The sequence below is a fragment of the Mirounga angustirostris genome, unplaced genomic scaffold (assembly GCF_029215605.1).
Source record: "Mirounga angustirostris isolate CCGP_5_RB_7025 unplaced genomic scaffold, mMirAng1.0.hap1 SCAF_16, whole genome shotgun sequence".
Classification (NCBI taxonomy): Eukaryota; Metazoa; Chordata; class Mammalia; order Carnivora; family Phocidae; genus Mirounga; species Mirounga angustirostris.
The window spans coordinates 53,453,410-53,481,363 of record NW_026991724.1 but is presented as its reverse complement, the minus strand read 5'-3'; the positions used below and the strand labels follow the sequence as shown (position 1 = coordinate 53,481,363).

Here is a 27,954-nt window from a genome sequence, read left to right as displayed (position 1 = left end):
CTCCGGCTGTCACGAAACAGAGAGAGTCCTGATGCCAGTAACAGCACGACGGACAGTGGGTTAAACACGAGTTTATTTTTTTTTTCACGTAACAAGAAGCTGGTAAGCAGAGTCCCCAGAGCGTCTCAACAGCTCTGCAGGCCCTTCCATCTCGGTTATGTCCGGGATGTGTCCCCGCAGAGCTACTGGTGGTGGCCATACCCCCGCACCCCATCCTCCTCCAAAAGCCCCAGATCCAGGCGGGGGACAGAGCCCTACCTCCACGAGCCCACAAGGGTCCTTTTCCTACGTCTCATTGGCTGGATCAGGATCACGTGGTCAGATGTGGGCTCTGCAGCTTGGCCAGAAGGGACCCCGAGCCACCACCCCCTCCCCATCTGGGTCCATGCCAAGGTGGCAGCCTCCTTCCTCCACCTACACGAGGACAACTGGACACGAGAAGTGTCCGTTTAAGGAAATCAGCTCATTGGGAGGGCACGGGAGGCACGGCGGGAAGGCCCGCCCTGTCCACACCCTTCCTCCCCAGCCTCTGGGAGCCGATAAAGTGCCTGTGCTGGGCGGGCCCACCGGCCCAGGGGGTTAGGATTCTGCGCTTTCCTCTTCCTCCTCCTCCTCTGGCAGGATCTCCAGGCTGCTGTCCGGCTGCGGGGCTGTGTCCTCGGGGGGCGGTGGGGCCGGTGGGGCCCGGGTGGGCGAGAGAGGCAGTGGAGAGGTAGGGGGCGAGGGACTTTGGGGCTCTGCGGGGGGCACCAGACCCAAGACCTCCTGCACGTTGTGAGGCAGCTCCTGGAGGGGTGCGGGGTTGAGGCGAAACGTCAGCGGTTTTCCCCCCGGAGGTGGGGGCGGTTGGGTGGGGAAGGCTGTTGGGAGAGGTCGGGGACTCACCGGGCAGGCGGTCAGCTGCCGGTAGAGGGCCTCAGCCCGCGTCAGCACGTCCTCCACGCTCAGCTTCATGGTCAGCTCGTTGATGTGCTGTGGGAGGGGGTGGGTCAGGCCTGCCTGCATGCCTGCCAGCACTCAACCACCACCGCCCGAGCGCCCACTCTGTGCCTCGTGCTGGGGATACAATGGAGGAAAGACAGACTGGGTGGAGCCCGGGCTGGGGGGGAGGGGATGTCATGCCCTCTCCAGTGGCTTGCCACAGGCAGGATACAACGAAGGGAAAGGACACTGAGCTCCCCCCCTATGGCCCTGCCTCGCATTCATGTACTGGGAAAGGGGCAGGTCCCCCCTCATGGGCTGGCCACACTCTGGGAGCACTGCTGGGAGCCAGGGGTGGGATGCAGTAGGAGAAGAAGGCCGGGTCTCATGGCCATGGTGCTCACCCACCGCTTAGCCAACCATACTTTCAATAATCCTATTTTGAGTACCTACTACCCCAAGGCCCTCGGCACAGGCATAGTGCCAGCCTCCATGGAGTTCACACCCCAGCTGACGTGTCTCCAATTAGAGAGGACAGGATGGGCAGGGAGGGGGGAGGACCGGGAAGGAGCCAGGGCCTCACCTTGAGGATCTCATTGGAGCCGAAGCCAGAAAGCATGAGGGTGTCACGCTCCATATCCAGAATGGCACAGGCCACCAACAGGTGCAGATTGGGACCAGGGAGCCCTGTCCACAGCACCTGGGGGAGCCGGAGCGAGGAGTCATGGCCCAGCTTCTGCCGGAAGTCCCACCCAGCTCTGCCCCATCCCCTGCCCACTTCCCACCAACCTCCCAGCCTGGGACAGCTGACTGATTTCTCTTTCCTCTCTGCCCTCCCACCCAAACTGGCGGGCCCACCTCCCATAGCCGAAGGACATCCGGGAAGGGGAATTCCCTCTTGAACCAGATGAGCAGCCACCGGAAGCAGAAGCAGAGAGAGCCAGAGTCCTGGGAGTCTGGAGGAAGACAGTGGTGGGAGGGAGGGGAGCTCAGCAAAGAACAAGCTCAAAATCCATTCCAATCCCATCCTAATTCATAGCGTGCAGGCTGGTCAGACTGAGCTTCTAAGAAGTTATCCTGGCTCTAAGAATCTCTACCAGTCTAGGCAAGTAATGTATGCCCAGCATGAGAAGGCCTCAGAGCTGAGCCAGGAATGCTCTGTGTCAACAGGAACCCTTCCCATCCTGCCTTCCAGATTCCAGATGAAGTGAGTTAACCCCGTGTCCCACCGTCACATAGAAGGGATGCTGGACACTCGGGGAAAAAATAAAATCTCTCAATACCCAATGCTGGTGGAGGCATGAGGAGGTGTGAAAATGGACACTCACGGACTCGGCTAGCAGAAACATAAGCTGGTAAGAATTTCCAGGAAAGCAATGATGGGAACAAACATTTCAAAAGCTGTAAAAAGATCTACTGCCCCAAATACAATCAATGCCACTTCTTGGAATTTAGCCTAAAGAAATTATCCAGACGATATGCAACATGATGAAAAATTGCAAATGACTGCAATGTCCCGCAGATCAGGTTAAATCTGTTCTTGTGCATACTTCAGACAGCCACATCGCCAGTCGGGCAGCTCCTGTCCAAGCGCCCCTGGAAGTGGCACGCCCAGGCCCCAGGCCCCTCATCTGCAAAGTATGGGGTTGAGGGGGCCTGAAGGAGCCAGCCTGTGGGGGGGCAGGGTGCGCAGGCGTGCGCTCACAGCTGCGCTCGCTGGGGTTTCGCTCCAAACCGCAGTCCTGCTTTTACATGTAAAATTTGGGTTCCGGCTTTTGCAGGGATGTTTCCCTTGTCTGGATCAGGACCCAACGTCCTGGACCCCGTCAGCGGCCACTTCCAGAGACTCTGTGGCGGGGCTTGTGGCCCCACCCTCCCTCGCCCGCCCGCGGAGACACTCACCCAGGAAGTCACAGAGCGGTGGGTCCAGCACCCTCAGGAGCAGCAGGAGTTGTCCGAGCTGCCGCTTCATTGTCTCCTGACTCTCCTCGAAGTTCCCGTGCTGTGGGAGGCAGGGCCACGTGAGGAACCAGACCCCCATCCTTTGAGGGGGCTTGTCTCCCACGCCTGCCGTGGGCCTCACCACGAGCTCCATGAAGCCACAGAAACACCAGAAGGCGTCCACCTCGTTCTGAATGACGTAGAGGATCGGGGAGAGAAGGTCACTCATGCCCTGGACGTAGCCTGGGGTTGGGGGTGGACAGGAGGTCAGGGCCCAGCCCAGGCCCCCAGCCACCCCCGCAAGGGAAGGCCTGGCCCCCGGCCCCTCCCCGGGCTGGTGTCGCACCAAGGTCAAAGTGGTACATGCAGTAGGTGAGGAGGATGTCGTTCAGAAGGCCCAGCCCTGGGTTCTCAGGACCCTCATAGAATTTGTTGGTCCGATCGGTACGGCTCACGTCTCTCTCTGTGAAGACAGGGCGCAGAATGCGAAAGTGAGAAAGCTGTGGGGGCCCCTCCCTCCTGGCCACGGGCACCAGCCCCCACTCCTCTCTTCGGCCGACCCCAGGCAGGTGTGAGTCGGTCCAGATACCACTCCGAACACCCTCACATGAGGCACTCAGCCTCCCAGCAACTGACAGTTACTAACCCATCCACAGATGGGAAATTGAGGTCCAAGGAGGCAAAATCACTTGCCAAGATCTGATGGCAAATAGACGGCAGATTTGAACCCAAGGAGTCTGGCTCCCTTCCCCTGCTCCCCCTCTCCCCCTGCCCCATCCCTGGCTACTCCCATCCCTGCTCCCTGCCCATCTCCCCACTGCAGATGACGTCATCCCTACTGCTGGGGAGGCAGGGGCTTCCCCTGTCCCCTCCCTGCTATCTGCCACCTCTCCACCCCACCCCCTGGCCCTGCAACCTACCGATGAGGCTGCGGTAACCGTGCAGCAGTGAGTTCCTTCGCTCCTGCTCGGGGCTCACGGATTTCCACTGCAGCTTCATTCGGAAGTACTCATCCCTGAGGGGGAGGGGAAGGGGAGACATGAGGCCACCGAAGCAGGCCACGTACTCATCCTTGCCACAGTCCCCATGCTGCTCCTTTCTGACATCTCTCAAGACCCACAACATCCTTGTGAGCTTTTCTTTAAAGTTTTGTTTTTTTTAAGTGATCTCTACCCCCAACGTGGAGCTCGAACTCACGACCCGAAGATCAAGAGTCACATGCTCTACTAACTGAGCCAGCCAGGCACCTCCCTGTGGGCTTTTGTTTGAAGTCTGTCATCCCTGCCAGACAGACAGCACGGGGCGGGGACCAGGACACGCAGTCGGGGCACAATGTGTACCAGGAATGAGGAGAAGCGGGCCCCCCGGGGTAAGGAGGCCCACCGCAGTGACGACAGCTGCGACATTATGTTGCTGGGACGAAAACTGACGCCCACGGGAGACGAGGCTGCCTGCTTACTGCCATCTCCGTGTGCGACCGCGGCTGCCCAGCACGTGATGGGCTCACGACAGACGCCTGGGGAGCGAGCCCATCTGTGCACCTGTGATGTGCCAGGTACCGTGCTGGGACGGGGGACAAGTTGGACTTGGGAGGCCGGAGCTTCGCTCACTCACGTTTTCTTGCGCACGTGGGCCTTGTGCTCCTCGGCTGAGCCCTCCCAGCTGAGGTACCCCAGGAGGAACTTCCAAGCTTCGCGCCTCAGGCCAGGGCTCAGACCCTGGGGGAGAGAGCAGCCAGAGGCTCAGAAGGGCCCCTGAGGCCCCCCACCCCAGGCCCCCCACCACACAGCACACACCCGGCACCTTACCCCCGAGAAGATGCGGGCCTTCAGCATGGGGACCTGCTGCAGGCGGCCCTCGGGGCCCACATGGTGGGCCCACTCCTCCTCTGTGACTGGAGGTGCCCGCTCCACAGCGGGCCGCGGCCCCAGCTCCACCTGCGTGACACAAGGCAGGTGAGCTCAGGGCCTCCCACATCCTCCCCAGCCCTGTCCTAGGCCACCTTCAAGTTAGCTCAGAGCGCTTGTCAGCTCCACGGACAGTTAACGTGCAGGGTGGGTAAGCATCCCCTTCCCTGGCTCAGCGCCAAAGTCACCTCTGTGTCCGGAAGCACCCCCCACCCCCATAATAACGGGCAATAGGTACACAGACTCCAAGCACTCTCCTTGAAGTCACTCCTCATGTGATCTGATGATTAGGGTGCTGTGTCACCCCATTACAGGGGAAAAGGAGGCCCAGGGAATTACAGTCACTTGCCCAGGTGACAGCCAGAAGCTACCAGGGTCCACCTGATACTCACACAGGAAATGACCTCAAACCCAGGCTCTGGCTCATCATCAGGGGGTGGAGGAAGGTCGGGGGAGGCCCCCTCTGGGTGTGGCTGCAGGGCTCCCCGGAAGAAGTTGGTCACACGGGAGAAGCTGCTGAAGGTGGTGGAGTAGGGGTCCTGGAGAAAGCGCTGTGGACAGGGCCAAGGGGGAAGTCACAGCCCCACCCCATCCTGCCTCGCCCACTACAGTCCACCCCTCCCTGCCCACAGGGGCCAGGCTGGGCGCTGGGACACTCACAGACACCACGTTGGAGCTGTCCTGGTCAAAGAGCTGGAGGTGGTGGAAGGAGCTGGAGAGGGCTGAGGAGTCGTGGGGGAAGACGAGGTAGAGGCGGGAGTCCTGCGGGGAGCTGGGGAGGGGGGCCATGTGGTGACACCCAGGCAGAGGGCCCCATGTGTCCTCTCCCCCTCAGTGTCCAACTGCCCCTGGGGAATCCCTCACCTAGGGCCTGACCACAGCTGGACCCCAGGGATGGACACAGCACCCAGGGTTGGCCACTGAGGGCTGAGGGCCTTGCGCCTCAGAGGGTGACTGATTCAGGGACAGGCAAGAGAGAGGCGGCTCTGGGATGCTGTTGGGGAAGGAGCTGCTTTGGTCATAGGGGCTGCTAAGCCATGTCTGCAGGGACCCCCGGAGAACGACACCAACTCAAAGGGAAAAAGAGCAATTCTTCCTAACGTTTCGGGACCCAGGTCCTGCCTGAAATCAAACCACTCCTTGGCTTTGCAGTTACAAGTGCCAGTTGATTCCCTTAGTCTGCATTTAATTATTTATTTATTTATTTAAAAGATTTTATTTATTCATTTGACAGCGAGAACAAGCAGAGGGAGCGGCAGAGGGAGAGAGAGAAGCAGGCTTCCCGCTGAGCAGGGAGCCCGACATGGGGCTCGATCCCAGAACCCTGGGATCATGACCTGAGCTAAAGGCAGATGCTTAACCAACTGAGCCACCCAGGCGCCCCCCTTCTTCTGCCTTTAAATCAGTCTGTTTCACAGCCCTGAGGGGCCAGGCTGCAGCCGCAGGGGGCCAGGACCTGCCACAAAGGCCCAGTACTGGGAAAAGGCTCACCTGGCCAACAGCAGGTAGCGGCTGAGGACACGGAGAAGGGCGCGGGTCCCCCCTCGGTGAAAGTGGAGGGCGGGCAGGGAGCCTCCGGCCTGGGTCACCAGGACCAGGTAGGCCCAGCTGAGGCCCGGCTTGGACCGGCGGATGGACTTGAGCTCCCCAAGACTCACTGAGAAGGCCCAGGAGCCCCGGGGGGAACTGGGCTCTGCACCTAAGGAACAAACAGCACAGTGTCGGGAGCAGGTGTGGGGAGTCATAGGCAGCACAGATGTCCGCTGAGAGCCGTCTGGGAGCCCTGGGTCTCCTCACATCTTGGAAACACAACTGACTTGCTCTAAAATCTCCCTTGGCTCCCTGTGGCCCTCAGCGTGAAGACCATGTTCCTCAACCTGGTGGCAGGCCCCTCAGGTCTATCTCCTGCCCCCTGCGCATCTCATCTCCAGCCCTTTCTTCACTCCAGACCCCACACTCAAGTGTCCTAAACACACTCAGGGCCCTGTGCCTCTGGCCTTGCACAGCTGGTCTCTCTGTGAGAGAGAAAACTCCCAGGTGTCCCCCAGAGCAAGGGGCTGGCATCACTTCCTCCTGGAAGGCTTCTCCACACCCCAGAGGGGCCGGATGCCTCCTCTAGTGCCCCCAGCACCCTGTAGGACTCCAGGACAAATCACCCTCTCACCCTGCACGGTCACCCCCACAGCCTGGACACCTTCACAGGCAGGAACCAGGTGGAGGTGCCCACAACCAATCCAGGAACCCGGTGAGGTGAGCAAGGCGGCGAACCCTGGAGACCCTGCCAGGCTGGACCTGGGCTGGGGACGGTGCTGCACCCCGATCCACTCTCCTGAGACTGGAGGCCAGCGATGGACGGCCATCGTGACTGTGGCCAGCAAAGCCTGTGGAGCCATGACCACTGAGGGTAAGACACGTCTCCTCAGGGGCACCGGCTCAGCCTACCTCTAGTGGGCTCTGAATGGCGGGACTGTGGCCGCACGGTGCTGATGACAGCCCAGTCGGGTTCATAGCCGGGGTCAAAGGTCGGTTCCTCCTCAGAGGTGCAGGAGTCACCCCCACTGACATCCTTGGGAGAAGAGAGGAAAAGAAGAGAGTGAGGGGCTGTAGATTCGGGGTTTCCAGATCCGAGCTGTGAGGCTGCCCTGGAAGGCAGCCCCAGTGAACAAAGAGGGAAACCGAGGCAGACGGCAGTGCAGTCACAGCCAATAGTGCTGGCCACAGGCCATGGGGAAGGACAGGGAGGGGACAAAGTACATGAGTGCTGCAGAGGCTGGGAGGCGAAAACTACATTTCCCAGACTCCTTTGCAGCTATAGGTCAGGACACATGACGGAAGACAGCAGAAAGCAGGAAAGAGGCAGGGGCAACTTCCTGCCGCTCGGGGCTGCATGGCTGACACTGGAGACTCCTGTTTTCCCACACACAGAGAGGTGACTAGGGTAGAGGTGGTGGCTGGCTCAGTCTCCCAGCGCCCAGTCACTAGCTTGGTGAGGGCCAAGTGGCTTCCTGCCCTTGGGTGGCAGCTCGGGTGTAGTGTTCTGGGGTGTCCACAGGTCCCACGATGATGTCTCCCCACTGTCCTCATTTTGGAGGTGGTGGCAGCTCCCCTGGCAGGTCAGTTCTGCAGGGTCAGTCTTGTTCCGCTGGCCTTTGTACAAACTCACCAAGCCTCTACTTGTCTGCCTTTAATCCCTTCCTGCTGAAAGTAACCGGAATGTTCCATGACTCCCGCAACAAAACCCTGCACGAGGGGCCCTTGTTGGAAGGACCCAGATGGTGGGTCTACCCGAAAGCCATTTCTGCTGCTCCTTCCAGGCAGACAGAGCCCCTCCCACAACAGAAGCCAAAACCTCCCACTATTTGCTTTCTCAGCCTTCCCTGGGGTTCCGAGTGGCCTCGGGCCCCAACTCTGGCCAGTGGGAGCCGAGATGCCATCTGTGGGGAGTTTAAAAGGGAAATTCCTGATAAAAAAGGCACCTCCACGGGTGAACACCACCCTATTCAGGCCAGTCTTTGGGTGCTACTGAGGGAGAACGTGGTGTCTGTAGCTTTGGCAGCCAACTAGGGCCACGAAGGGAGTCACAGAGACACCTGTCCACGAGGCTGCTGAACCAGCCCTGGCAAAGCCATCCCTGTTCTCTGTGTCTTGTGAGGTGAATGTGATGTTTCACCAATGTTTACATAAGGAGAACCACTATTGCCTTCTGCCAGCGTTTGCAACCCTCTGCCTCTTGGGCACGCGGCAGGATTGCAGATCACTGAGCTCTACTGGCTGGCTGGAGTCATGCAACTAGTTCTGGCCAAGGGGCTGGGACACATCCCTTCCAGGATGGACTGTTTAATCGCCAGGCTCTTGCTCTCTGCCACAAGGAACAGTAACTGCTCTAGCAGCATGCTTCCCTGAGCAATCACGATGAACAGAGCTCCTTGGCCAACCTGCAACACACATATACAGTGAGCAAAACCAGTCCAAAAAAGCTGGAGCTCCAGCAGCCTTTTTGGACCACAAGGCAGCCATGAGGATGGCCGCCACATGCCGAGGACGGCCGCCACATGCCGAGGACGGCAGAGCAAAGATGGAAGGATGCCGGTTGGTGATGACACGTGGACCTGTGGGCTGACTTCTGGACTTTTTGATGGGAAAGGTAGGAGTTTCTATCACTTCTGTTTCTATTTCACACGGCCAAAAACAAGTCCTAGCTGATGCAGAGTTTCTGGGAAATGTCTTGCTTTTCCCGATGAGCAGAACAGATGTATGACTGCCACCCTGCTTGCCCCCATCTTTCTGCTTTAAAAGGAAGATGCAGGGGTTGCAGCTGAAGGAGTCATCTAAAGGCGACCAGGGCACACACAAGAGGGTCTCAGGGATCTAGGCCCTGATGTTGCCAACCAAGGCCAGCAGCCCCATACCTCTTTTGAGTGTCTAGTGAAAGGGGAGAAATAAATTTGTCTGCTTAACCTGTTGTCAGCCAAATTTTGCGTTCCTTGGAGCTAAGTGTATCCTGCGTGCGTATGTGCCTTTTCCGCTGAAGCCTGTTTCAGTGAGTTTCTGTTAGTCAAAAATAGAGTGCCGAGGAGGACAGCCACATTTTCAAGAAAGGTACTCGGCCGGCCTGTGAGGCTGACGAAAAATGCAGAATGCTGGCTGCTTCTTCCTCAACCCTGGGAAGCCAGGCTCCTCAACAGAATTCTGGAATCTCTCTGTTACCCCCACCAGGTTATTCAAAGCCCCACTGCCCCAAGTGAGGCTTCCTTCTCTCCCCCTGGCCCATCATTCTAATCTTCTCTCTCACCTCCCAGCCTACAACCTCCCTCCATTCGGACCTTCTGCCCATCTCCCGCATGGTTTCCCAAGGGAGCTTTCCACACCCACATCCTTCTCCCATGGTTCCCCCGGGGGCCCCCAGAACACAGTCCAAGCTTCTCAGTCAGGCATTGCAGGCCCAACCACCTTCCCAGCAAACCCCTCTCCAGAGACATCCTATTTCCTCCTGTATCCTGAAACGATCTTCCTCCTGCCATTCCTGAAGTACTTTCTTGCCCCCTTCTCATCCTTCGAGTTCAGTGCAAATGTCTGCTCCCTCCAGAAAGGGGCAGGCCCCTGGAGCCAGAGAGTCTGCGTTCAAACTCAAGTTCCAACACCTTCTAGCTTTCTGACCTTGCAAAAGGGGCTTCCAATCATTGTGCCTCAGTTTCCCAAAATCGAATGGGGGTGAAGACTGAGGCAGGGTCAGACTCATCTCCAGGTCCCAGCACAGGGCCTGGTACCCAAAGTAGAAAGGAGTACCAGAAAGTGTACTTTCTGCCCCCAGGGGAATGCCATACCCCTTCAAGTCCGTGCAGACCGAGAGCCCGTGGAACCTGAATCCATGGTCTGTGTTGTCCTCTTGCACCCTCGCAGGGCTCTCCCAAAGAGAAAAGGGGATGAGGGGGCCGCTGTCCCCATGGTTATGAATCTCTCGGGCATCTTCAGCCCCATTTCACAGAGAGAAGGAAACCAAGGAGCAAAGAGAGCCTAGATCCCAACCAGGATCACACATGCCCCAAGAGCAAGTCTGAGATTGCACCCAGGTCCTTCAAATGTCTTCCACTGCTCAAACCTGGAAAAAAACAAGGGGAGAAAGGAGAAGGGAGGAAAGCCTACCTTCTTGGAGAAGAGAATTTGGGTGGAATCTCCAGCGTCCTCTACAGGAACCCATTGCAGGAGGACATCACTGTCCTGAGGAAAGAAAAGAGGGATTAGAGAGACCCCTCCCCTCCAGCTTCCCCAAGCCGTATCTCCAAACTTCTTCCCCGTCTGGACCCTCAGGCTCACAAAGCCCCCTCTCGCGCTCCAGTCCGCACCCTCTGCCTTCCCACCGTCCCATCGTGACCTCCAGACTACAGCCTACAGATGCTGCCTCCATCCCGCTCTGGGCCTGCCCGAGCCCTGCTCCCTCCCGGCTCACCTTCTCCACAACGCGGATGACGCCAGCGATGAGCGAGTCCGGGTCTTGGTGCTTCTTAGCACTGGTGTGCAGGTACACGCCACCCTTCTCAAACAGCACCTGGGGACAGGAACGGTGAGGGGCGGGGCCCAAGCGCAGGAAGACGCCCAGGGGGCGGGGCCCAGAGGAGCGTCCCAACCGCCCAGGGGGCGGGGCTAAAAGGTGAGGGTCTCCCCTAGGGCAGTGGAGGAGGGTGACAGCGCATTTATAAAGGAACGGTGGGTTCGCTAAGGCTCAGCCGGGCTCCCAGAGCCCCGGCGGGGCGTTGGGGCGAAGCAGACTACCGGAGGGCGTCGCTTCGCATCCACAGAAAGGAAAGAACGCGTTTTCAGCGCTTACCCTGTAACCGGCTCCTTCCATAGCCGCGGCCGAGGTCCCACTCCCCCGGCCCTCTCCCTTTCCGGGTCATCGTGCTGTCACATCCGGATAGGAGACGCCCCTCAAGCCTGGACAGTGGTAGCGCCCTTGCCTGTTCTAGAACGGGAGTGGATGTAACCATCTTTCAGATGGGGTGGTTGAACTTGAACCACGAGGGTGTAAGTCACATGTCGCATATGGCGAAGGTGGAGCAGGCCAGCGAGAGTGCGCAAGCGCAGTGCTGCTCCCCTTACCTCGAAGTAAACAAGGGGGAGGGTCCAAGGGCTCCACCCCCTCGCCCGAGCTCTCGCCGAAACGCCTACTTCTTTCTCCATATTGTATACTGGCATCGAAGCCAAGGAGATGCCATTTTGCTCGAGGGCACTGCCAAAGCCTGTCAGCTGCGGCCATGTTAATGCGGGGCAGTCCCATCTCTTTGAGGGGCGCGACAGCGAGGTCCTGGAAAAGAAACGGGTAAAGGGAAGGAAGGTGAGAGGAGGTGTACGTCACAAAAGGTGCTGAGAGACTTGGGTTAACGGGATGAAGCCGTCAGTATCCCCGGGAACGAAGCGGACCCAGTCGAATTCCTGAGTCACCGTCGGGAGGCGGCGGTCTGGGCCGCCATATTGAAGCCTGGCAAACCGAAGCAAAAAAGTTGCCATATTGAATCTTTCCCACCCTTGGTGCTGAAGGGGGATAGGCTGGAGGGAGAGTCCATATACATTTGGGGCAAGTGATGCCAGCTGGTTGCCATGTCGTTAATGGGCACTGCTTTCCTCCACTTCTATGGAAAAGGTCGACGATGGGTGAGGGGCGTCAGGTCGCTGGCCTTAGTTTACTGTGGTCCTGAGAGTGCACATTCCGATGGCCGTATTTCTTGGGAAGAAATCGAAATGGTTCTGGCTTGTTTCCGAGCAAGCTGAAGCCTTTCTTTCACCATCTTTCTTACGGGCACCGTGCCGTCATCATTGCCCCACTGTGAGCCGGTGATGTTCCCGTGGCCATTTTGGTCTCGGGCGGCCCGGACAAGGGAGGCGGAGTGTGCAGAACGGAGGAGGGCCAACCACGCGGAAGTGACGCAAGGCGCCGCCATGTCTTTTGAGGGCGGCGACGGCGCCGGGCCGGCCATGCTGGCTACGGGCACGTGAGTGGAGGCGGCGTTGTGAAGCGCGGTGTGGGGAGGATTTGGCAGTCCGGAGGAGAGGGGCCCTGGGAGGGCGAGTCGCTCGCGGGAGGGGTATGGCCTGCGTAGATCAGAGGACAGAGATCTTCCAGCGACCCTACTCTGAGCGCTGGAAAGGGGTCGCCCGCGGGAACCGTCGTGTCTGACCCAAGGCAAAACCTAGACAGCCTTATCCTCCGGTCTCCAGACCCACTAGGATCCTTGCCTTGGTCGTGGACCATGTCCACGGGGTCTGGGGGTTGCTCGGGGGGACTCGGGGCACCCCTCACCCGTCCAAAGGCGGGACTTCCGGTCCTGACCCCCACCTGGGCGGGATTTCCTGTTTTCTTCCTAAAGAAGTGGGTCTTCCCTGGACCCCCGGGCCGGGTGGGAAGGAGGTCTCTGAGAGGTTGAGGAAATGCCCAGACATTCATCTTTACCCTGGCTATGCGGGGTGTGGGGTGGAGGGGCATCCTCGAGTTTCTCCCACTTTGGGGCTGGGGGAGGGGCACTGCTAGTTTGACAGGTGGTTGGAAGGGGGCTTCACTAGCATCCCTCATTCCTTGGCGGACTTTGTCTTTCCTCACCTCTTCCTAGAGCGATTTTCTTCAGTTCACCTGCTCATCTCATCCTAAGAGGCCAATTACCTTAGCTCTCCCCTCCCCCTCCTATGGGGGACAAGTCTCACCTCTCCCTAATTCTAAGATCCTCAATTTGGGGGGCTGGGGAACCCTCCATTCATTTCTGAGCTCCTTAGAGGGTACAGGACTTCCTCCAGCAGCTGAAAGGGTGGAGTCTCCCCTGGTCTTGGCCACTCTACTTTTGGAGAACTAACTCCAGAGAGCCCCCAGGCCTTAGCAGAGAGGTGTGAGTTGCCCTCCTCCTATTTGCCCAGGTCTCCTTCTTACAGTGGAGAGACCCTCACACCCACTCAACCCCATTTCACTCTTTTCAATCCTGTAACTGCTCTAAGATCTAGGCCAGAGAGTTTAATCCTGATGTCCCAGGGATGTGAGAGCCCCAGGCCTACCACTGCCAGGCGGTGTGACCTTGGGCCAGTCATTTCCCTGCCCTGAGCCTTGGTTTCCTCCATCAGCTAGGGGGGACCCTGAGCACCTCTCAGTTCTGTTGGATTTTGGAGTCAGGCAGACAGCAGAGTCAGCCCTGCTTTGACTCATTTAACTTCTGGGCCTTCTGACCACTACCTGAGGCTCTCTGAGTCTCACTTTCCCCAACTGGACATAAACCTTTCCCGATAAGGAAGGCAAGATGGCATTTGGGATTAAGAACAGGCTCTTCTCTCCAGCCCTATGCCCCTAATCAAAATACTGAATCTCCCTGGCCCTCAGTTTGCAACTGTGAAGTGGGGTAATAACAGTCCCTCCTTCATAGCGTTGGGGAGAGGTTGGGATGAAAATGGTGATGACCCGCTTGCATCCCTTGCCTGGCCTGTGGGAAGTGCAGTGTGAATTTGCTATGGGATCTGTCAGGAATGGTTGTGCTCTTGCTGCATGTGGCTTCCAGCATGGGCTTTGTACTCCATGAGCCTTGCTTATCTCATTTGTGAGGTAACAGCTCCCACCTTAGTGGGTCAGGTAGGAGGTGAAATGACAGGTGTGGGCTCCCTACATGGAGTCGGTGCTCAGCAAACACTGGCTCATGTGATTATGAGTTGAAAAGGGCCGGCGATTTGAAATCAAGCTACACATGACCCTGGCTGGACTAGAACCTTGCTTGAATTCCTCCAGTGACGGGGTGCCCCCTACCTCCCTGAGGAGGCTCCTTGGCTTCCCAGCAGCCCTGGCTCAACCACTCTGGTTTACAGGAAGAAGAAAATGAGGCACAGAGAGGGCCAGTGAGTGGTCCAAGGTCACACAGCAGGTTTGAGATGGCAGGAAGCCAGCCCCCTTGCCCCTTGCTCTTTTCTCTCTCTCTTTTTTAAGTTTGTTTATTTGTTTATTTAGGTAATCTCTACACCCAGTGTGGGGCTCGAACTCACAACCCTGAGATCAAGAGTTGCATGCTCTTCCAGTTGAGCCAGCCAGGCGCCCCAGCACTTTGCTCTTTTCATCTCATGAGGAGATGCATCCAGCAGATTGTCTGCTTAGGGCCCACCTGTCCTGGGGCACAGATCCCTGACCTTGGGGAGCTCACAGTTTGATGGAGGCAGACAGAGGTACAATTGTCATAAGCTCAAGGGACAGTGAGCTATAATGGAGGTAGCCCAGGGCATTGTGGGTCTAGGGAAGGCATCTGATCCATCCTGGAGGCTCAAGGAAGACTTCCAGAGGAACTGGCAGAACAGTCTTGTAGGAAGTACAAAGCTTCATAGATGGAGTCAGGCGCAGAGAACAGTTTGTACCCATTTTCTGCCTGCCACCCTGCGGGGCAAGGCTGGTGGCTCAGAGATGAATCCTACAGGCTCACCCTCAGGCGGCTCCGCAGTGGCTGGGGAGACAGAGATGGATCCAGACAGTCCTCCCCAGAGAGCCCTGTGCTAGAATGGGGGGATTCTCAGACATTGTTGGAGTCCGAAGAGGGGGGACTGACCCGATCTGGGGTGAGGAAAAGCTCCTTCCACACGAGGGTGAGAGAAAGATTGACAAGTAACTAGATGACACGTGATCTTGACTGAAGGCCTCAGGCCTCAGAAATTTGGAAGACTGTGAGGCTGAGGGGCCATGACCTTGTCCTGGGGATACTAGGGAGGGGCAGGGTCGGGGGCAGTGTAGAAGGATCCCCAAGGGGCAGCGCACTGTCCAAACTGGAGGCTAAGAGGTTCAGGAAGAGGCAGGAATGGTGGTCCAGCAGAAAAAGAATGCTGGCCATGCAAATCATTTCAAATCTCCTAGAAGCCACATTAAAAAAGTAAAAGGAAAACAGATGAAATTCATTTCCACCATATATTTTATTTAGCCATTATATCTGAAATGTCATTTCTTCGATGCATAGTCAACAGACTGCTAGGGAGACCTCTGACATCCAACTTCTTTGTACTAAGTCTTCAAACACCAGTGCGGATTTCATACTCATGGCACCTCTCACCTTGGACCCGCCACATCTCACGTGCTCCTTAGTCACATGCGGCTGGTGGTTCCCATATTGGACAAGGCAGGGCCAAGAGGAGGGACCGGGGCTGTTGGGACAAAGTGGAGCAGGAAGGATGGGGCCGGAGGGTTGGGGACGGGGCCAAGAGGTCCGGATGGGGAGGAATTTGGGGGAAGGGGCTGAGCTCAGCTGGGACAAGGTGGCCGGGAGGGATGGTAGTGGCGTCTACGGGCAGGTGGACGCCTGGGGGCCAGGTTTAGCCCGTGCAGTCAGTCCGCGGGGCCTCAGCTCTCTGTCCTGCTCTGCCCTGCAGGGCGTGGATGGCGTCGGGGCGCCCCGAGGAGCTGTGGGAGGCGGTGGTGGGGGCCGCTGAGCGCTTCCGGGCCCGGACAGGCACGGAGCTGGTGCTGCTGACTGCCGCACCGCCCCCCCCACCCCGCCCGGGCCCCTGTGCCTATGCAGCCCACGGCCGTGGGGCCCTGGCCGAGGCTGCCCGCCGCTGCCTCCACGACATCGCCCTGGCCCACAGGGCTGCCGCCGCCGCCCGGCCCCCCGTGCCCCCACCAGCACCACAGCCACCCAGCCCTGCGCGGAGCCCACCTCGGCCTACCCTGCCCAGGGAGGAGGACGAGGAAGATGAGGACGAGCCAACAGAGACTGAGACCTCTGGGGAGCGGCTGGGTGTCAGCGATAATGGAGGTGAGAGAGGCAGGGGCTGGGGAGGCTCTTGGCTTGGCAATTTGTCTCCAAGGTCGGTTTTCCTGGAGGGGTGGGACTTGCCCGTCTCTGAGCCCTGGTGTTTTGTGGCAGCCGCAATCTCAAAGAACCGGGGGGCAGGCTGGTTTGCCTGTGCCTCCCTGTGTGACTTTGAAGCGGTCACGGCCCCTCTCTGAGCCTGTATCCTTACATGTTAACCTGGGCCCAGCTCTGTGCTGGGAGGTGCCAGACACAGACACAAAGCAGCTCAGGCCCTTTTCTTTTTTTAAGAATTTGTTTATTTATTTATTTGACAGAGAGAGAGAGAGAGAGGGAGCACAAGTAGGGGGAGCAGGAGAGGGAGAAGCAGGCTGCCTGCTGTAAAGGGAGCCCGATGAGGGACTCGATCCCAGGACCCTGGGATCATGACCTGAGTCGAAGACAGATGCTTAACCAATTGAGCCACCCAGATGCCCCTCAGGCCCTTTTCTTTTCTTTTTTTAAGGTTTTATTTATTTATTTGACACAGAGAGAGAGAGCTAGAGAAAGAGAGCACAAGCAGGGAGAGTGACAGGCAGAGGGAGCAGGAGAGGGAGAAGCAGGCTCCCTGCTGAGCAGGGAGCCCGAAGTGGGGCTCAATCCCAACACCCCAGGATAACAACCTGAGTCAAAGGCAGACACTTAACCTACTGAGCCACCCAGGTGCCCCCCTCAGGCCCTTTCCTTGCGAGACTCCCAATCTGGCCAAGAAATTGGTAGTCCTGACGGGAGGCAGTGCCCTGTGGAGACCATGAGGTTGAGACCTGAGCTGGGAGCTTGAGCAGAACAGGAGTTGTTTCCAAATCTGGGGCACTTCATGCTTGTGAGAACAAAGATAGATGTTACAGAAGAATCAGGGATGCAGGCAACAGCTTAAGGAAGCCAGGGGGGGAAGCAACTGGCTGTCTTGGAGGGGAATCCAGAGGTTGGATGCTTCAGAGACTGGACTATAACATTAGGGCTTTGAAGAGTGATTAGGAGTTTGCAGGGCAGGCTCAATAAGTAGGACTTATTACTCATTTGTTGTTACTACTAACGCTTGCTTCTTCACTGGAGAAAACCCGCATAGGGTTCAGGGCACAGACTCTGGAGCCAGGTGGCCCAGGTTCAAATCCTAGTGACATGGTTATTAACTGGGAAACTTTGGGCAAGTGATTTAACTTCTCTGTGCCTCGTGGTCCCCATTTATCAAACAGGGATCATAATCGCCTCATATTCGCTCAGTCTGTATTTTGAGTCTTTCATCCCAAACAGATCTTGCAGATTTCATGTTCATCCAGCCAGTTGCTTTCACCTGGGGGTGTAACAGACAAAAACTGGATTTGTTTGTGCCGATAACCAGGCAGATAACTAGGGGAAGGGTGTTTGAGGCAGAGGGAATAATTCCAGAAGCCCTGTGGTTTGCAAGGGCCTGGCCGATGCAAGGAGTGGGGAGGCGGTGGGGGTGGCTGGAATCCAGAGCACATGAAGAGCAGCAGGGACCCAACTGGCCCGGGCCACTAACACCATCCACAGGGCTCTTTGTGATGGACGAGGATGCCACACTCCAAGACCTGCCCCCCTTCTGTGAGTCGGACCCTGAGAGCACAGACGGTAAGTGTCCCAGGCTGTCCCCACCCCTGGGTGATACTGGGATAAAGGCAAGGATGGAGGCTGAAGGCCACGCTCTCTCCCAGATGGCAGCCTGAGCGAGGAGACCCCTGCTGGCCCCCCAGCCTACTCAGTGCCCCCAGCCTCAGCCCTGCCCACACAGCAGTATGCCAAGTCCCTGCCCGTGTCCGTGCCCGTCTGGGCCTTCAAGGAGAAGAGGACAGAAGCACGGTCATCGGATGAGGAGAATGGGCCGGTGAGGAGCAAAGGGGAGAAGGAGAGGAGGGTGGAGGGAGGGACTCAGAGCCACTTCCTCCAGGAAGCCCTCAGGCATGGAAGCCACATTTCCTAGGATTGATCTTGCCCTCCAACTCATGAGGCAGGTTTTTGGGCCAGAGCCCTAAAGGTTTAACTCCTGCAGCCTTAAATTGTACCCCAGTGCCTTACAGAGAAAGTCTCTTCTGGGTTTTTAGGAACAGCTTTATTTATAGAATACCTGCTCCAGGCAAGGCACAGGTGTTTTGGTATCCCCTCCAGAAGGGGAAACTGAGGCTCAGAGGGGTTAGATCACCTTCTTTCCCCACCCTGCATGTTCCTGGCTCCTCCTGGAATTTGCCCCTCCCCCACCTCCTCCCTTTCTCCCACACAATCCTACATGTGGCCTTCCTGGGCTGCCCTGGGTGGCTCTTCATCGCCCAGCACTGAACCTCCCTGAGGCACAGGGACTATCTGTGACTTCCCTGAGACCTCAGCTTGGAAGGGGCAGAGCAGGGATTGGAACCCAGCCTCCTTTTGGAAAGGAATTACAGACTGCAAGGGAGGAGGCCCCGGGGTCCCGCGGTCCCCCTCCCTATGGTGCCTCTCAGTGGCCACATGTTGGCAGCATCCATCCGCAGCTTCTGTCTGCGTTGCCCCTGGGGGAAACCCAGCTAACGTTTGAGGCCCAAGTGGTGGGGGTGCTGGGCTGGTCTCTGAAAGGGCGGAGCCTCTCCCATTCTGCTGGAAGCCAGACCCAGCTCAAGGTGTCAGGCCATAAGGGAGATCGCACTAGTTGCTGGGACTGGAGGCCAATGTGAAAAGGGATCCTTTCCCTACAGCGCCGGCAACATGGTAGTTCCCAGTTCTTGAGAAATCACTGTGCTGATTGTCTCAGACTCCGTCATCAGCCCCGCGTTTGAAAGGGGAGACTGAAGCCTCTGGAGATGAACTGCTTGTTGACAGCTAGTCGGTGGCAGAGGCCTGATTGTTACATGACTCAGTGCCAAGCCCAGGCCAAATCCTTAGACATGACACCCTCTGGGTGCACACAGCCTTGATGGTCAGCAGAGAAGCAGCACTTCCGCTGTGTACGAAGGAACTGGAAGGGCAGTGGGACAGATAGCTGTTCTTGCACATAGAGTCAGGCCAAGAAGGGGAGGAGGAGAGGGGCAGGAAGGCTTCATGGAGGAGGTGGTGTTTGAGTTGGGTCGAAGGATCCTACACGGAGCAAGTCAGGGTAAGGGGCCTTCCTGGCTGTAGGCAAAAAGTGCTGGGGTGGGGAGGGGGAGGAGGCGGGGCCGCAGCGGGCGCTGACCCCGCCCCGGTCCCGCAGCCCTCTTCGCCGGACCTGGACCGCATCGCGGCGAGCATGCGCGCGCTGGTGCTGCGGGAGGCCGAGGACACCCAGGTCTTCGGGGACCTGCCGCGGCCACGGCTCAACACCAGCGACTTCCAGAAGCTGAAGCGGAAATACTGAGGCCCAGGGAGAGCGCTTCCCGGCCCAGCGTCCGCCCCGCCCCACACTACACCCCTGCCCCGCCCGCCGGGGCGGGCCAATCCGAGTCAGACCCGGGACCGGCCTCTCAGGTCCCCGGGGTCCCAGGATTGCCCCCTCCCTGCCAATTCCCGCCGTCCTTCCAGCCCACGACCCCCTCACGCGCTGAGGAGCGGGACCTATCTCGTTTCCCGATTGGGTCTGTCGCCGCTTTCTTTGCCCGGCGACAGGTTCTTTCGATTAAGGGATTGGCTCGCTCCCAGATCGGGGCGTAGCTAGTTTAAAGCCCTCGCGGGGGTCAACTGTCGTTTTTTTGCCTAGCGACAAGGGCTTTGCTCGCGCGGCATTGGTTGAAAGAGAACAGCCAGGCCACAGGATTGGGTAGTGGCAAGCCCGTTCGGCCTAGAGAATGGACAACTCCTTCATTTGATTGGCTTGAACCCAAAGGGCTTGACCAATAGCCCGGGAGTCGCCATCCCATCCTTCCTGGGTTGTCCCGCCTGATTGGCTCCAGCCTCCTGAGGGCGTGGCCAAACCTTCCTCTGTGCCCAGGATTGGCCTGCGGCCTTAAATTTACGTTCTTTACACTACGGGGACTGGGGTCGTTTTTGACCAAGTCCTGACTAAGTGCCCCTCTGCCCCCTCCCAGGGACGGCCCCATCCTGTCCCTGCGTCTTGACACCCTCTCATTGGTTCCATCCCACAACAGCCTGCCAATCGTAGTCCGTCCTTGCAGCCAGGACGGCACCAGCTCCCGCCCCTCTCCCCTCACCCCCACAGGTGCCTTAAAGGGCCCTCGTCCACCCAAGGTGGGGGGCAGGGGCCCTCGCTCTCCGGCCCTTGTGTGGGGGAGAGAGTCGTGGGTGGGGATCGGGAGTTGGGAGGGGTGGTCTGAGATTAAAGAGTTTTATCTCTGACAAATGAGTATAAAGTGTGTTCATTCAACACTTTCTGAAGCTGAATGAGCAGCATCTCATCGATTTTTCAGTGCAAAGATGGGAGTTGGAATTTTTGTCCCCATTTTACAAATAAGAAAAGAGATTCATGGGGTACGAAGGGGGGTATTCCAGTCCTGTGTGACCATTGATCCCCAGTCTTCTGGGGGATGAGTTGGAATGTGAATGGTCTTTAAGGAATCAGTGCTCTGAGTCCACATAGTCCCCGGCAAAGCCAGGAACGTCCAGCTGAGGCCAGGAGTTTTCCGCTTAATATAAGAGCTGAAGGTTGGGTCAAGTAAACCTGGAATCTTACTCTCCCATCAGACCACCACCGGAGGAATGCTAGCAATAGACAAGACTTACAGGGAGAGCTACCAGCCAAATACTTTTTTTTTTAAGATTTTATTTACTTATTTGACAGAGGGACACACAGAGAGAGAGGGAACACAAGCAGGGGGCAGTGGGAGAAGCAGGCTTCCCAGGGAGCAGGGAGCTCGATGCGGGCCTGGATCCCAGAGCCAAACGCAGACGCTTAACGACTGAGCCACCCAGGCGCCCCCTCCACAGCCAAATACTTTTATAAAGTTATTTACATCTACTAACTCCTTTAATCATTCTAGGAACCCCATGAAGTGAAAACGATTATATCCTCTTTAAAGAGAAAACTGCAGTATTGAGGGACAGGGCTGCTGTCGGGGGTGGAGATTTCTTGGACTGACGATCATCAAATGGAAAAGAAGTTTCTCCCTCTGTAACTAAGGAAATGAATTTGTTAAGAATTGAAGGTGGAACGAGGAAAATCTGTGAACAGAGGACCCACCCTCCCCCCCTACTGGTCGGAGCCTCCCATTGCTGCAGGAGAGATGAAGGTCAGAGCAGCCGAGGGACCGAAGGAGCCCCGGTCTGAGAGGGGCGGGGCTTCTGTCGTGGGAGGAGCCAAGGCCCTGCCCCCTTCCATAGGGCGAGTCATTTCCGTCCGCCGAGGAACAGAGAAAGCAGCCGGCGGAGTTGCGGGCAGAGAGCCTCGGGCAGGAATTCCCTGGTCGCAAGTGGCAAGTGAGCCCCGCCTGGGCACGGTGAGCGTGGGGCCGAGCCGGGGGTGCGCGTGAGGTTCTTGGCTTTTGCCCTGGAACGTTGGGGTCCGGGCTCGCCGCGGGACTGAGCGAGGCGTCGTCGCCTGGGAAACGGCGCGAGCCGGCGGCCGGCGAGGGGGTGGGATTTCCGGAGCCTTCAGCGGAAGAAGGGAAATTCCTGGTCTGGGGGGGAGGAGGCGGGACTTCCTGTAGCAATTTGAGGACGACCTGCCACTCAAGCCTGTTTACCTACTTCCCCTTAGGCTGGTGCCCGGGATGGCCGAGGTGGAGGCCCAGGGCAGCCTGTGGCTGGAGAGTCCCCCTGGGGGCGCGCCCCCCATCTTCCTGCCCTCGGACGGGCAAGTCCTTGTCCTGGGCCGGGGACCCTTGACCCAGGTTACGGACCGGAAGTGCTCCAGAAACCAAGGTGGGCGGGGCCGGAGCAGTAGGGGGTGTGGCCCGCTGCTGGAGCGGGAACACGGTGTTGGGGCAAGGTGGACAGCCAGCCAGTCCAGTAAGGGAGCTGCTTGGCCACCGGGCGGGATTGCGTGGTGTAGCTAGTCCTGAAGTTGGTAGGTGCCCGCTGGGGAGCATAGGAAGAGAAATGCTCTGTCCCATCTGGAACTAGCCAGACCCCTTAGTGGGGAGGGGAGGGAGCCGATCCCGAGAAGAGTTGTCAGGCCGCCGTGAAGGTTTGAGTCAGGTCACGACCCTTGCCAAGGCGAGAGCCGATCCTATGGTGAAAAATACCTGTTGCTAAGCAGGGCTGGGTGGTAACGGGCGAAGCCGAGGACCTGCCTCTAGCCACACGCGTCATTAAGGAGAAGCCAGTTCTATACGGAAAAATGCCCGCCCTGCCCCTAGGCGGGGGCCTGCGTCCCAGGCGACCCCGAGGCCTCTTACCTGACTACTGCCTGTAAAGGAGACAGCGGGTCCCGTTTAGGAATAAACTGCTTTCCCCTCCCGAATGGGTTGTATTGTCCCCATCATGTGGCCTGAAGCTGGCCATGCTCCCCAGTGGGGGGAAGGCAGTCGCACAACGATGCACATTCTGACTCCACCCTCTCAACCCTCAGTGGAGCTGGTCGCAGACCCCGGGACCAAGACCGTGGCAGTGAAACAGGTACCAGTTGCTCCCCAAGGCCTGGGGGTGGCGTTGGGGAGGAATGGCAGCCCAGCAGGGACCAGGCCCATTGGAAAAACCTGGTTTGGAGGGAAGAGAGTGTGGCCAGTAGAGAAGAGCCGCGGGACTGCCGCTGCAACGGGTATCCATCCACATTTAAAACTGGATGAGCCCGGACGCCTGTAACTTCTCCACATCCCTGATTGGTGGTACACAGTGAAGAGGCGGGGCTTACAGGTCTGATTGGCAGGTGGGGAAGGGAAGTCCTTCCAGGTGGTCTTTAATTAGAGGAGGTTGGCAGGTGGGGAAGGGAAGTCCTTCCAGGTGGTCTTTTTTTTTTTTTTTTTGAGATTTTATTTATTTATTTGAGAGAGAGCACATGAGAGGGGGGAGGGTCAGAGGGAGAAGCAGACCCCCTGCTGAGCAAGGAGCCCGATATGGGACTCGATCCTGGGACTCCAGGATCATGACCTGAGCCGAAGGCAGTCGCTCAACCGACTGAGCCACCCAGGCGCCCCAATAGGTCTTCTGGTTTTGTTTTGTTTTGTTTTTTAAGATTTTATTTATTTATTTGAGACAGAGAGAATGAGAGACAGAGAGCATGAGAGGGGGGAGGGTCAGAGGGAGAAGCAGGCTCCCCGCCGAGCAGGGAGCCCGATGCGGGACTCGATCCCGGGACTCCAGGATCATGACCTGAGCCGAAGGCAGTCGCTTAACCAACTGAGCCACCCAGGTGCCCCCAGGTGGTCTTTAATTAGAGGAGGTTATGGGTGGGGGACGCAGCCAATCCCAGCTCCTCCCTCTCCCTTTGCAGCTGGGAATTAACCCCTCAACTGCTGGGACGCAGGAGCTAACTCCTGGGTCAGAAGGTTCTCTGAGTGTGGGGGACACACTGTATTTGGTCAACGGCCTCCACCCACTAACGCTGCGCTGGGAAGAGGTCTGCACGCCTGAATCCCAGCAAGACACTCTGCCCGGCACCCCTCCGGTGGCTCCAGACGTGGCAGAGGATGTTGAGCCGCAGAAAAAGCGGATGCGGAAGTCCTCCCCCGGCTGGGAGAAGTTCGAGAAGCTGCTAGTGTTTACTGCACCTGGGGTGAAGCCCCGCAGCAAGGTGAGGGCCAAGCCGAGGGAACCACACAGACTGGGGACCCCCCGCGCAGGTTCTTCAACCTCTCTTAGACTCCACTTTTTTGAGAAGTGGACCTGATGACAAATTCAGGCGTTGTTGTAAGCCTTGGGGGAATCGATGTATGTCCGCGCCTGCCTGACCCACCGGAACCCCAGCAGTGACCACCACCACTGGAGCAGGGCTCCGGAGACCCGAGCTCATATGCCATCACTCCACCTGCTCCAAGCCCCACTGGTCTCACCAGTAAAATGATGAACCCGTGAAAAGCATGTGGCACACTCCCCGACATGTGGTTAGCACCCAAACAACTTCGCTCCTGTGTTTACTTTCACAGTTAGCCTTCTGAGGTGAAGGCCAGGGGAGGTGCGTGAGTAGGATATGAACCCCATTTTAAAACTGCCAGACCCAGGGGCTTAGGAGGAATAGGAGACGGTACAGTGAAGGTTTTAGGCTTTGCACTCAGGTGGCGGGGACCCATCTTTTTTTTTTTTTTTTTTAGACTTTATTCATTTATTTGACAGAGACACAGCGAGAGAGGGGACACAAGCAGGGGGAGTGGGAGAGGGAGAAGCAGGCCTCCTGCCAAGCAGAGAGCCCGATGTGGGGCTCGATCCCAGGACCCTGGGATCATGACCTGAGCCGAAGGCAGACGCTTAACGACTGAGGCGCCCCAGCGGGGACCCATCCTTGCCATACCTTGCCCTTACGTAAGATGTGTGGGCTCTCTGTGACTCAATTTCCCCTTGGGTGACAAGCGAGTGGTAACGTCTCTACCTTGCAGGGGTGATGTGATGCAGCCTGTGAGTCCAGGGATTGGAGGCGTAATGGGGTTGCTGTTCCTCTTTTCTTGCTGACGTCAGGTGGCCGGCTTTGATCTGGATGGGACCCTCATCACCACACGCTCTGGGAAGGTCTTTCCCACTGGCCCCAGCGACTGGAGGTGAGAAGAGGCAGAAGAAGGGGGTGAGTGGGGGGCCCCCCATGGGGCCCCAGGTCATCTTGCCACTTTCCCACCTGCCCTAGGATCTTGTACCTCGAGATTCCGCGTAAGCTCCGGGAGCTGGATGCTGAGGGCTACAAGGTGTGTGTGCTTTTGTGCGTGGTCACCAGGCCGCAGGGCATACTGGGGCCCTGGGGAGGAAGGCACAGGTGACATCCATGTGCTCCCCAGCTGGTGATCTTCACCAACCAGATGGCCATTGGGCGTGGGAAGCTGCCGGCAGAGGAGTTCAAGGCCAAGGTGGAGGCTGTGGTGGAGAAGCTGGGGCTCCCCTTTCAGGTGTGGCTACAAGGGAGTCTGAGGGCTGTGGAGGTGGGGGGATGGGGACCCAGACAGAGGCAGGGATGGAGATAGAGTGAGGGACAGGGAGGAGGGAACAGAGACCCAGGGAGAAGGCAGAAGAGTCCGGGGGAGGTGGAGGGGCGGGGACCCCGGGAGCTCTCTTTGGGTTGGTGAGGGTTGGGGTAGCATCCCTGGGACCCATGAGCCCTTGAAGGATTCCGGGAAGGAGCCCAGGATGGTGAAACTCCCGCCCACAGGTGCTGGTGGCCACACACGCCGGCTTGTACCGGAAGCCGGTGATCGGCATGTGGGACCATCTGCAGGAGCAGGTGAGTGGCGGTCTCCCCGTGGCTCCCCTCTTCCCTCACTCTGCCCAGCTTCCCCCCTGCAGATCTCTGGTATTTGGCCTCCTCCTTTCTCTCCCTCCCATCTCCTCCCCTGGTCTTTGCCTCCTGTTTCCACCTGTCCCATTCTGTTGGTACGCAAGGGCGGCGCTTCTCAACCTTGGAGGTCAGAGTGGTTGAGTGACACATCAGTCATTCATGCGTTTTTTTGTGTGTGCATTTGTTCTGAAGCTCGACAGCTTCTTGAACTGAAGGTTAGTGTACAAGACAGACCGGCTGGGGGCTCACATACCTGTGAGGGCGCAGGCAAGAGACGCACAGACTGGGGTGTAAAATAGTGGGAGGGATGAAGCAAGGGAAGGCAGGGGTTACCTACAGTGGTCAGGTAAGGCCTTTCCCAGGTGCCCTGGGAGATCTGAAGCTGGTGAGGGAGGGAGCCATGTGGGTAGCTGGGAAGAGTGGTTTAGGTGGGAGTAGCAGCGAGTGTAAAGGTCCTGAGGCAGGGCTGTGACTAGTGTGTCCCGGGACCATGAAGCTGCCTCGGTGGCTGGACCGGAGTGGTTGATGGGGTGAGGGTGGGGCGTGAGGTCAGAGAGCTGCCAGGTGTCAGACCAGGTGGGCCAGGTGAGGCCTTCCCTTTTACCCAGTGGGGGAGCAAAGAGGGTGCTCAGGCGCGTTGGGGGGAGAGGAATCTCCGGAAGTAGGAACTGGGTGCCCTCTGGTGGCCGCATGGGGAACAGATGGGTGAGGGCAGAAGCCAGGAGCCCGGCAGCCAGGATGGAACAGTCCAGGATCCAGGTGGTGGCAGTGAAGGGGGGTGAGAAGGGGCCCGATGGCAGAGCCAAAGGACGTGCTGATGGGCTGGGGCACGGAAGGCCAGAGGTCAGGCCTAACGCAGGGCACGGATGGAGCCGAGCAGCCCGGGGCACCCGTTAGTGTTCTGGGGGAACAGATGCGGGAGTGGGCTCCTTACTGCCTGCGGACTTGTCACCTGTCCCTCCCCAGGCCAACGAGGGTGTGCCCATCTCCATCAGGGACAGTGTCTTCGTGGGAGGTAAGGACCCAGGGGTGGGGAGAGTATGTGGGTCCCCCAGGGCCAGCAGCTTGTCCCCAAGGTCACTGTTGGACAAGGGGGTGTGTCTTCTGTCCAGATGCAGCTGGACGCCCAGCCAACTGGGCCCCTGGGCGGAAGAAGAAAGACTTCTCTTGTGCAGACCGTCTGGTGAGGCCCCCGTCCCCTCCTCACCGGGAGCCATGTCCCCACCTTGTCTGACACCTGTGTCCCTCCGACCCCCACCCAGTTTGCGCTCAACCTTGGCCTGCCCTTCGCCACACCAGAGGAGTTCTTTCTGAAGTGGCCCGTCGCCAGCTTCGTGCTCCCCACCTTTGACCCGGTGAGGCCCTCGGGGCGGGAGTGGGGGGCGCGGGGGGAGGAGGAGGGGGTCACACTCGTTGTGCCCGCCCCTCCCAGAGAACCGTCTCTCCCTCGGGGCCGCTCTACCTCCCTGAGTCCAGCTCCCTCTTGAGCTCCGACCCTGAAGTGGTGGTCGCCGTGGGATTTCCTGGGGGTGAGACACCCTGACCCCGCGCCTGCAGAAGCCCCCTCGCGGCTCTGGGTCCTGGGGCTGCCCCTGATCCTGCCCCCCGCTCCATAGCTGGCAAGTCCACCTTCCTCCAGGAGCACCTCGTGTCGGCAGGCTACGTCCACGTGAACAGGGTGAGCCTGGGGCAGGGGCTCCAGTGGTCCTTCCTGCCTGTCCCCTCCCCCCAGATTGGGGGCTTCTCCCAACTCTCTGCTTCCCTTGCGTCTCTGCCGTCCTCCCTCCTGCAGGGTCTCCCCACACCCCGTCCTGCTGTATCCCTGTCTCCCCGCCCCCCCCCGCTCAGGGGTCTTCCCCCATGTCCCCCAGGACACGCTGGGCTCGTGGCAGCGCTGTGTGACCATGTGCGAGACGGCTCTAAAGCAAAGGAAACGGGTCGTGATCGACAACACCAACCCAGACCCTCCGAGCCGGGCCAGGTACCGGGGTCCCAGGGGGTGGCCCCGGGGGGGGGGGGGCGGGGGCTCGGGGCCCCTTACCAGCCTGGCCCCTTCCTTGCCCCCCCAGGTACATTAAGTGTGCCCGGGACGCGGGGGTCCCCTGCCGCTGCTTCCTCTTCACGGCCACCCTGGAGCAGGCCCGGCACAACAACCGGGTGAGCTGGCCCCTAGCCCTGCCGCTGCGCTTCTCTCCGTCCCCCCAGTTCCGGGCCCGCCCCCCTGACCCCCGCGTCCCCCCCCCCCCCCGCCCCTGCAGTTCCGGGAGATGATGGGCTCCCCGCACGCCCCCGTGTCCGACGTGGTCATGTACGGCTACAGGTGAGCAGCGCTGCGGGGGGGACGGGGGGGGGGGTCACTGGGCAGCCCCGGGCCGGTTTCACATCCCCCCCATCACCCCCTGGTGCCAGGAAGCAGTTTGAGGCCCCGACTCTGGCGGAAGGATTCTCGGCGCTCCTGCAAATCCCGTTCCGGCTGAACCTGGAGCCTCGGCTCAAGCAGCTGTACTGCCAGTTCTCGGAGGGCTGAGCGACCCCCGCCCGCCCATCCCCAATAAATTCTGTTTCTCTCTAAGCTTGGGCAGCACTGTGCTGGGAACAAGGGTGGTCTGCCCAGTGAGGACGA

General features: G+C 58.7%; 3 protein-coding genes across 5 annotated transcripts; 2 read left to right on the top strand and 1 right to left on the bottom strand.

Moving 5' to 3' along the window:
• Window positions 1-55: 55 nt before the first annotated feature.
• Window positions 56-11,505, bottom strand: TBC1D17 (TBC1 domain family member 17). 2 transcript variants are annotated; one of them, XM_045891977.3, is made up of 18 exons: window positions 11,367-11,505; window positions 11,095-11,229; window positions 10,717-10,815; window positions 10,413-10,487; window positions 7,212-7,335; window positions 6,261-6,468; window positions 5,430-5,541; window positions 5,162-5,320; window positions 4,671-4,799; window positions 4,477-4,580; window positions 3,783-3,877; window positions 3,209-3,325; window positions 3,005-3,105; window positions 2,824-2,923; window positions 1,780-1,877; window positions 1,505-1,621; window positions 886-972; window positions 56-786 (listed from the first exon to the last, which is right to left on the bottom strand). In XM_045891977.3, the coding sequence occupies exons 2-18, from the start codon at window positions 11,113-11,115 to the stop codon at window positions 580-582; spliced, it is 1,953 nt and encodes a 650-aa protein (XP_045747933.1). In that variant the 5' UTR covers window positions 11,116-11,229; window positions 11,367-11,505; the 3' UTR covers window positions 56-579. The 2 variants fall into 2 exon arrangements, with proteins under 2 accessions (XP_045747933.1, XP_064436664.1); XM_064580594.1 differs by lacking the exon at window positions 56-786 and having other exon boundaries at window positions 919-1,056.
• Window positions 11,463-27,881, top strand: PNKP (polynucleotide kinase 3'-phosphatase). Its single transcript, XM_045891973.3, has 18 exons — window positions 11,463-11,601; window positions 20,959-21,414; window positions 21,675-21,838; window positions 22,488-22,534; window positions 23,349-23,648; window positions 24,527-24,606; window positions 24,690-24,747; window positions 24,838-24,945; window positions 25,206-25,277; window positions 26,298-26,346; window positions 26,444-26,514; window positions 26,594-26,686; window positions 26,764-26,860; window positions 26,948-27,009; window positions 27,203-27,312; window positions 27,401-27,488; window positions 27,590-27,651; window positions 27,741-27,881. The coding sequence occupies exons 3-18, from the start codon at window positions 21,688-21,690 to the stop codon at window positions 27,856-27,858; spliced, it is 1,566 nt and encodes a 521-aa protein (XP_045747929.1). The 5' UTR covers window positions 11,463-11,601; window positions 20,959-21,414; window positions 21,675-21,687; the 3' UTR covers window positions 27,859-27,881.
• On the top strand, window positions 11,465-20,321 carry AKT1S1 (AKT1 substrate 1). Of its 2 annotated transcripts, none has more exons than XM_064580598.1 (5): window positions 11,465-11,601; window positions 15,636-16,021; window positions 17,573-17,650; window positions 17,734-17,903; window positions 19,239-20,321. In XM_064580598.1, the coding sequence occupies exons 2-5, from the start codon at window positions 15,643-15,645 to the stop codon at window positions 19,380-19,382; spliced, it is 771 nt and encodes a 256-aa protein (XP_064436668.1). In that variant the 5' UTR covers window positions 11,465-11,601; window positions 15,636-15,642; the 3' UTR covers window positions 19,383-20,321. The 2 variants fall into 2 exon arrangements, with proteins under 2 accessions (XP_064436668.1, XP_045747934.1); XM_045891978.3 differs by lacking the exon at window positions 11,465-11,601 and adding an exon at window positions 12,102-12,256.
• Window positions 27,882-27,954: the final 73 nt, after the last annotated feature.

What these genes read in the sequence shown, in the direction of transcription:
- TBC1D17 (XM_045891977.3), bottom strand. Translation starts at nt 11,115, where the DNA reads ATGGAAGGAGCCGGTTACAGG. An exon ending in GTGGCTTCATGGAGCTCGTG is followed by an intron (nt 2,924 to 3,004) that starts GTGAGGCCCACG and finishes TGCCTCCCACAG; the next exon opens with CACGGGAACTTCGAGGAGAG. An exon ending in GGCAGCTGACCGCCTGCCCG is followed by an intron (nt 787 to 885) that starts GTGAGTCCCCGA and finishes GCACCCCTCCAG; the next exon opens with GAGCTGCCTCACAACGTGCA.
- AKT1S1 (XM_045891978.3), top strand. Translation starts at nt 12,102, where the DNA reads ATGTTCCCGTGGCCATTTTGGTCTCGGGCGGCCCGGACAAGGGAGGCG. An exon ending in GGGTGTCAGCGATAATGGAG is followed by an intron (nt 16,022 to 17,572) that starts GTGAGAGAGGCA and finishes CACCATCCACAG; the next exon opens with GGCTCTTTGTGATGGACGAG. An exon ending in CGGATGAGGAGAATGGGCCG is followed by an intron (nt 17,904 to 19,238) that starts GTGAGGAGCAAA and finishes CCGGTCCCGCAG; the next exon opens with CCCTCTTCGCCGGACCTGGA.
- PNKP (XM_045891973.3), top strand. Translation starts at nt 21,688, where the DNA reads ATGGCCGAGGTGGAGGCCCAGGGCAGCCTGTGGCTGGAGAGTCCCCCT. An exon ending in GAAGTGCTCCAGAAACCAAG is followed by an intron (nt 21,839 to 22,487) that starts GTGGGCGGGGCC and finishes CTCAACCCTCAG; the next exon opens with TGGAGCTGGTCGCAGACCCC. An exon ending in AGGCCCGGCACAACAACCGG is followed by an intron (nt 27,489 to 27,589) that starts GTGAGCTGGCCC and finishes CCGCCCCTGCAG; the next exon opens with TTCCGGGAGATGATGGGCTC.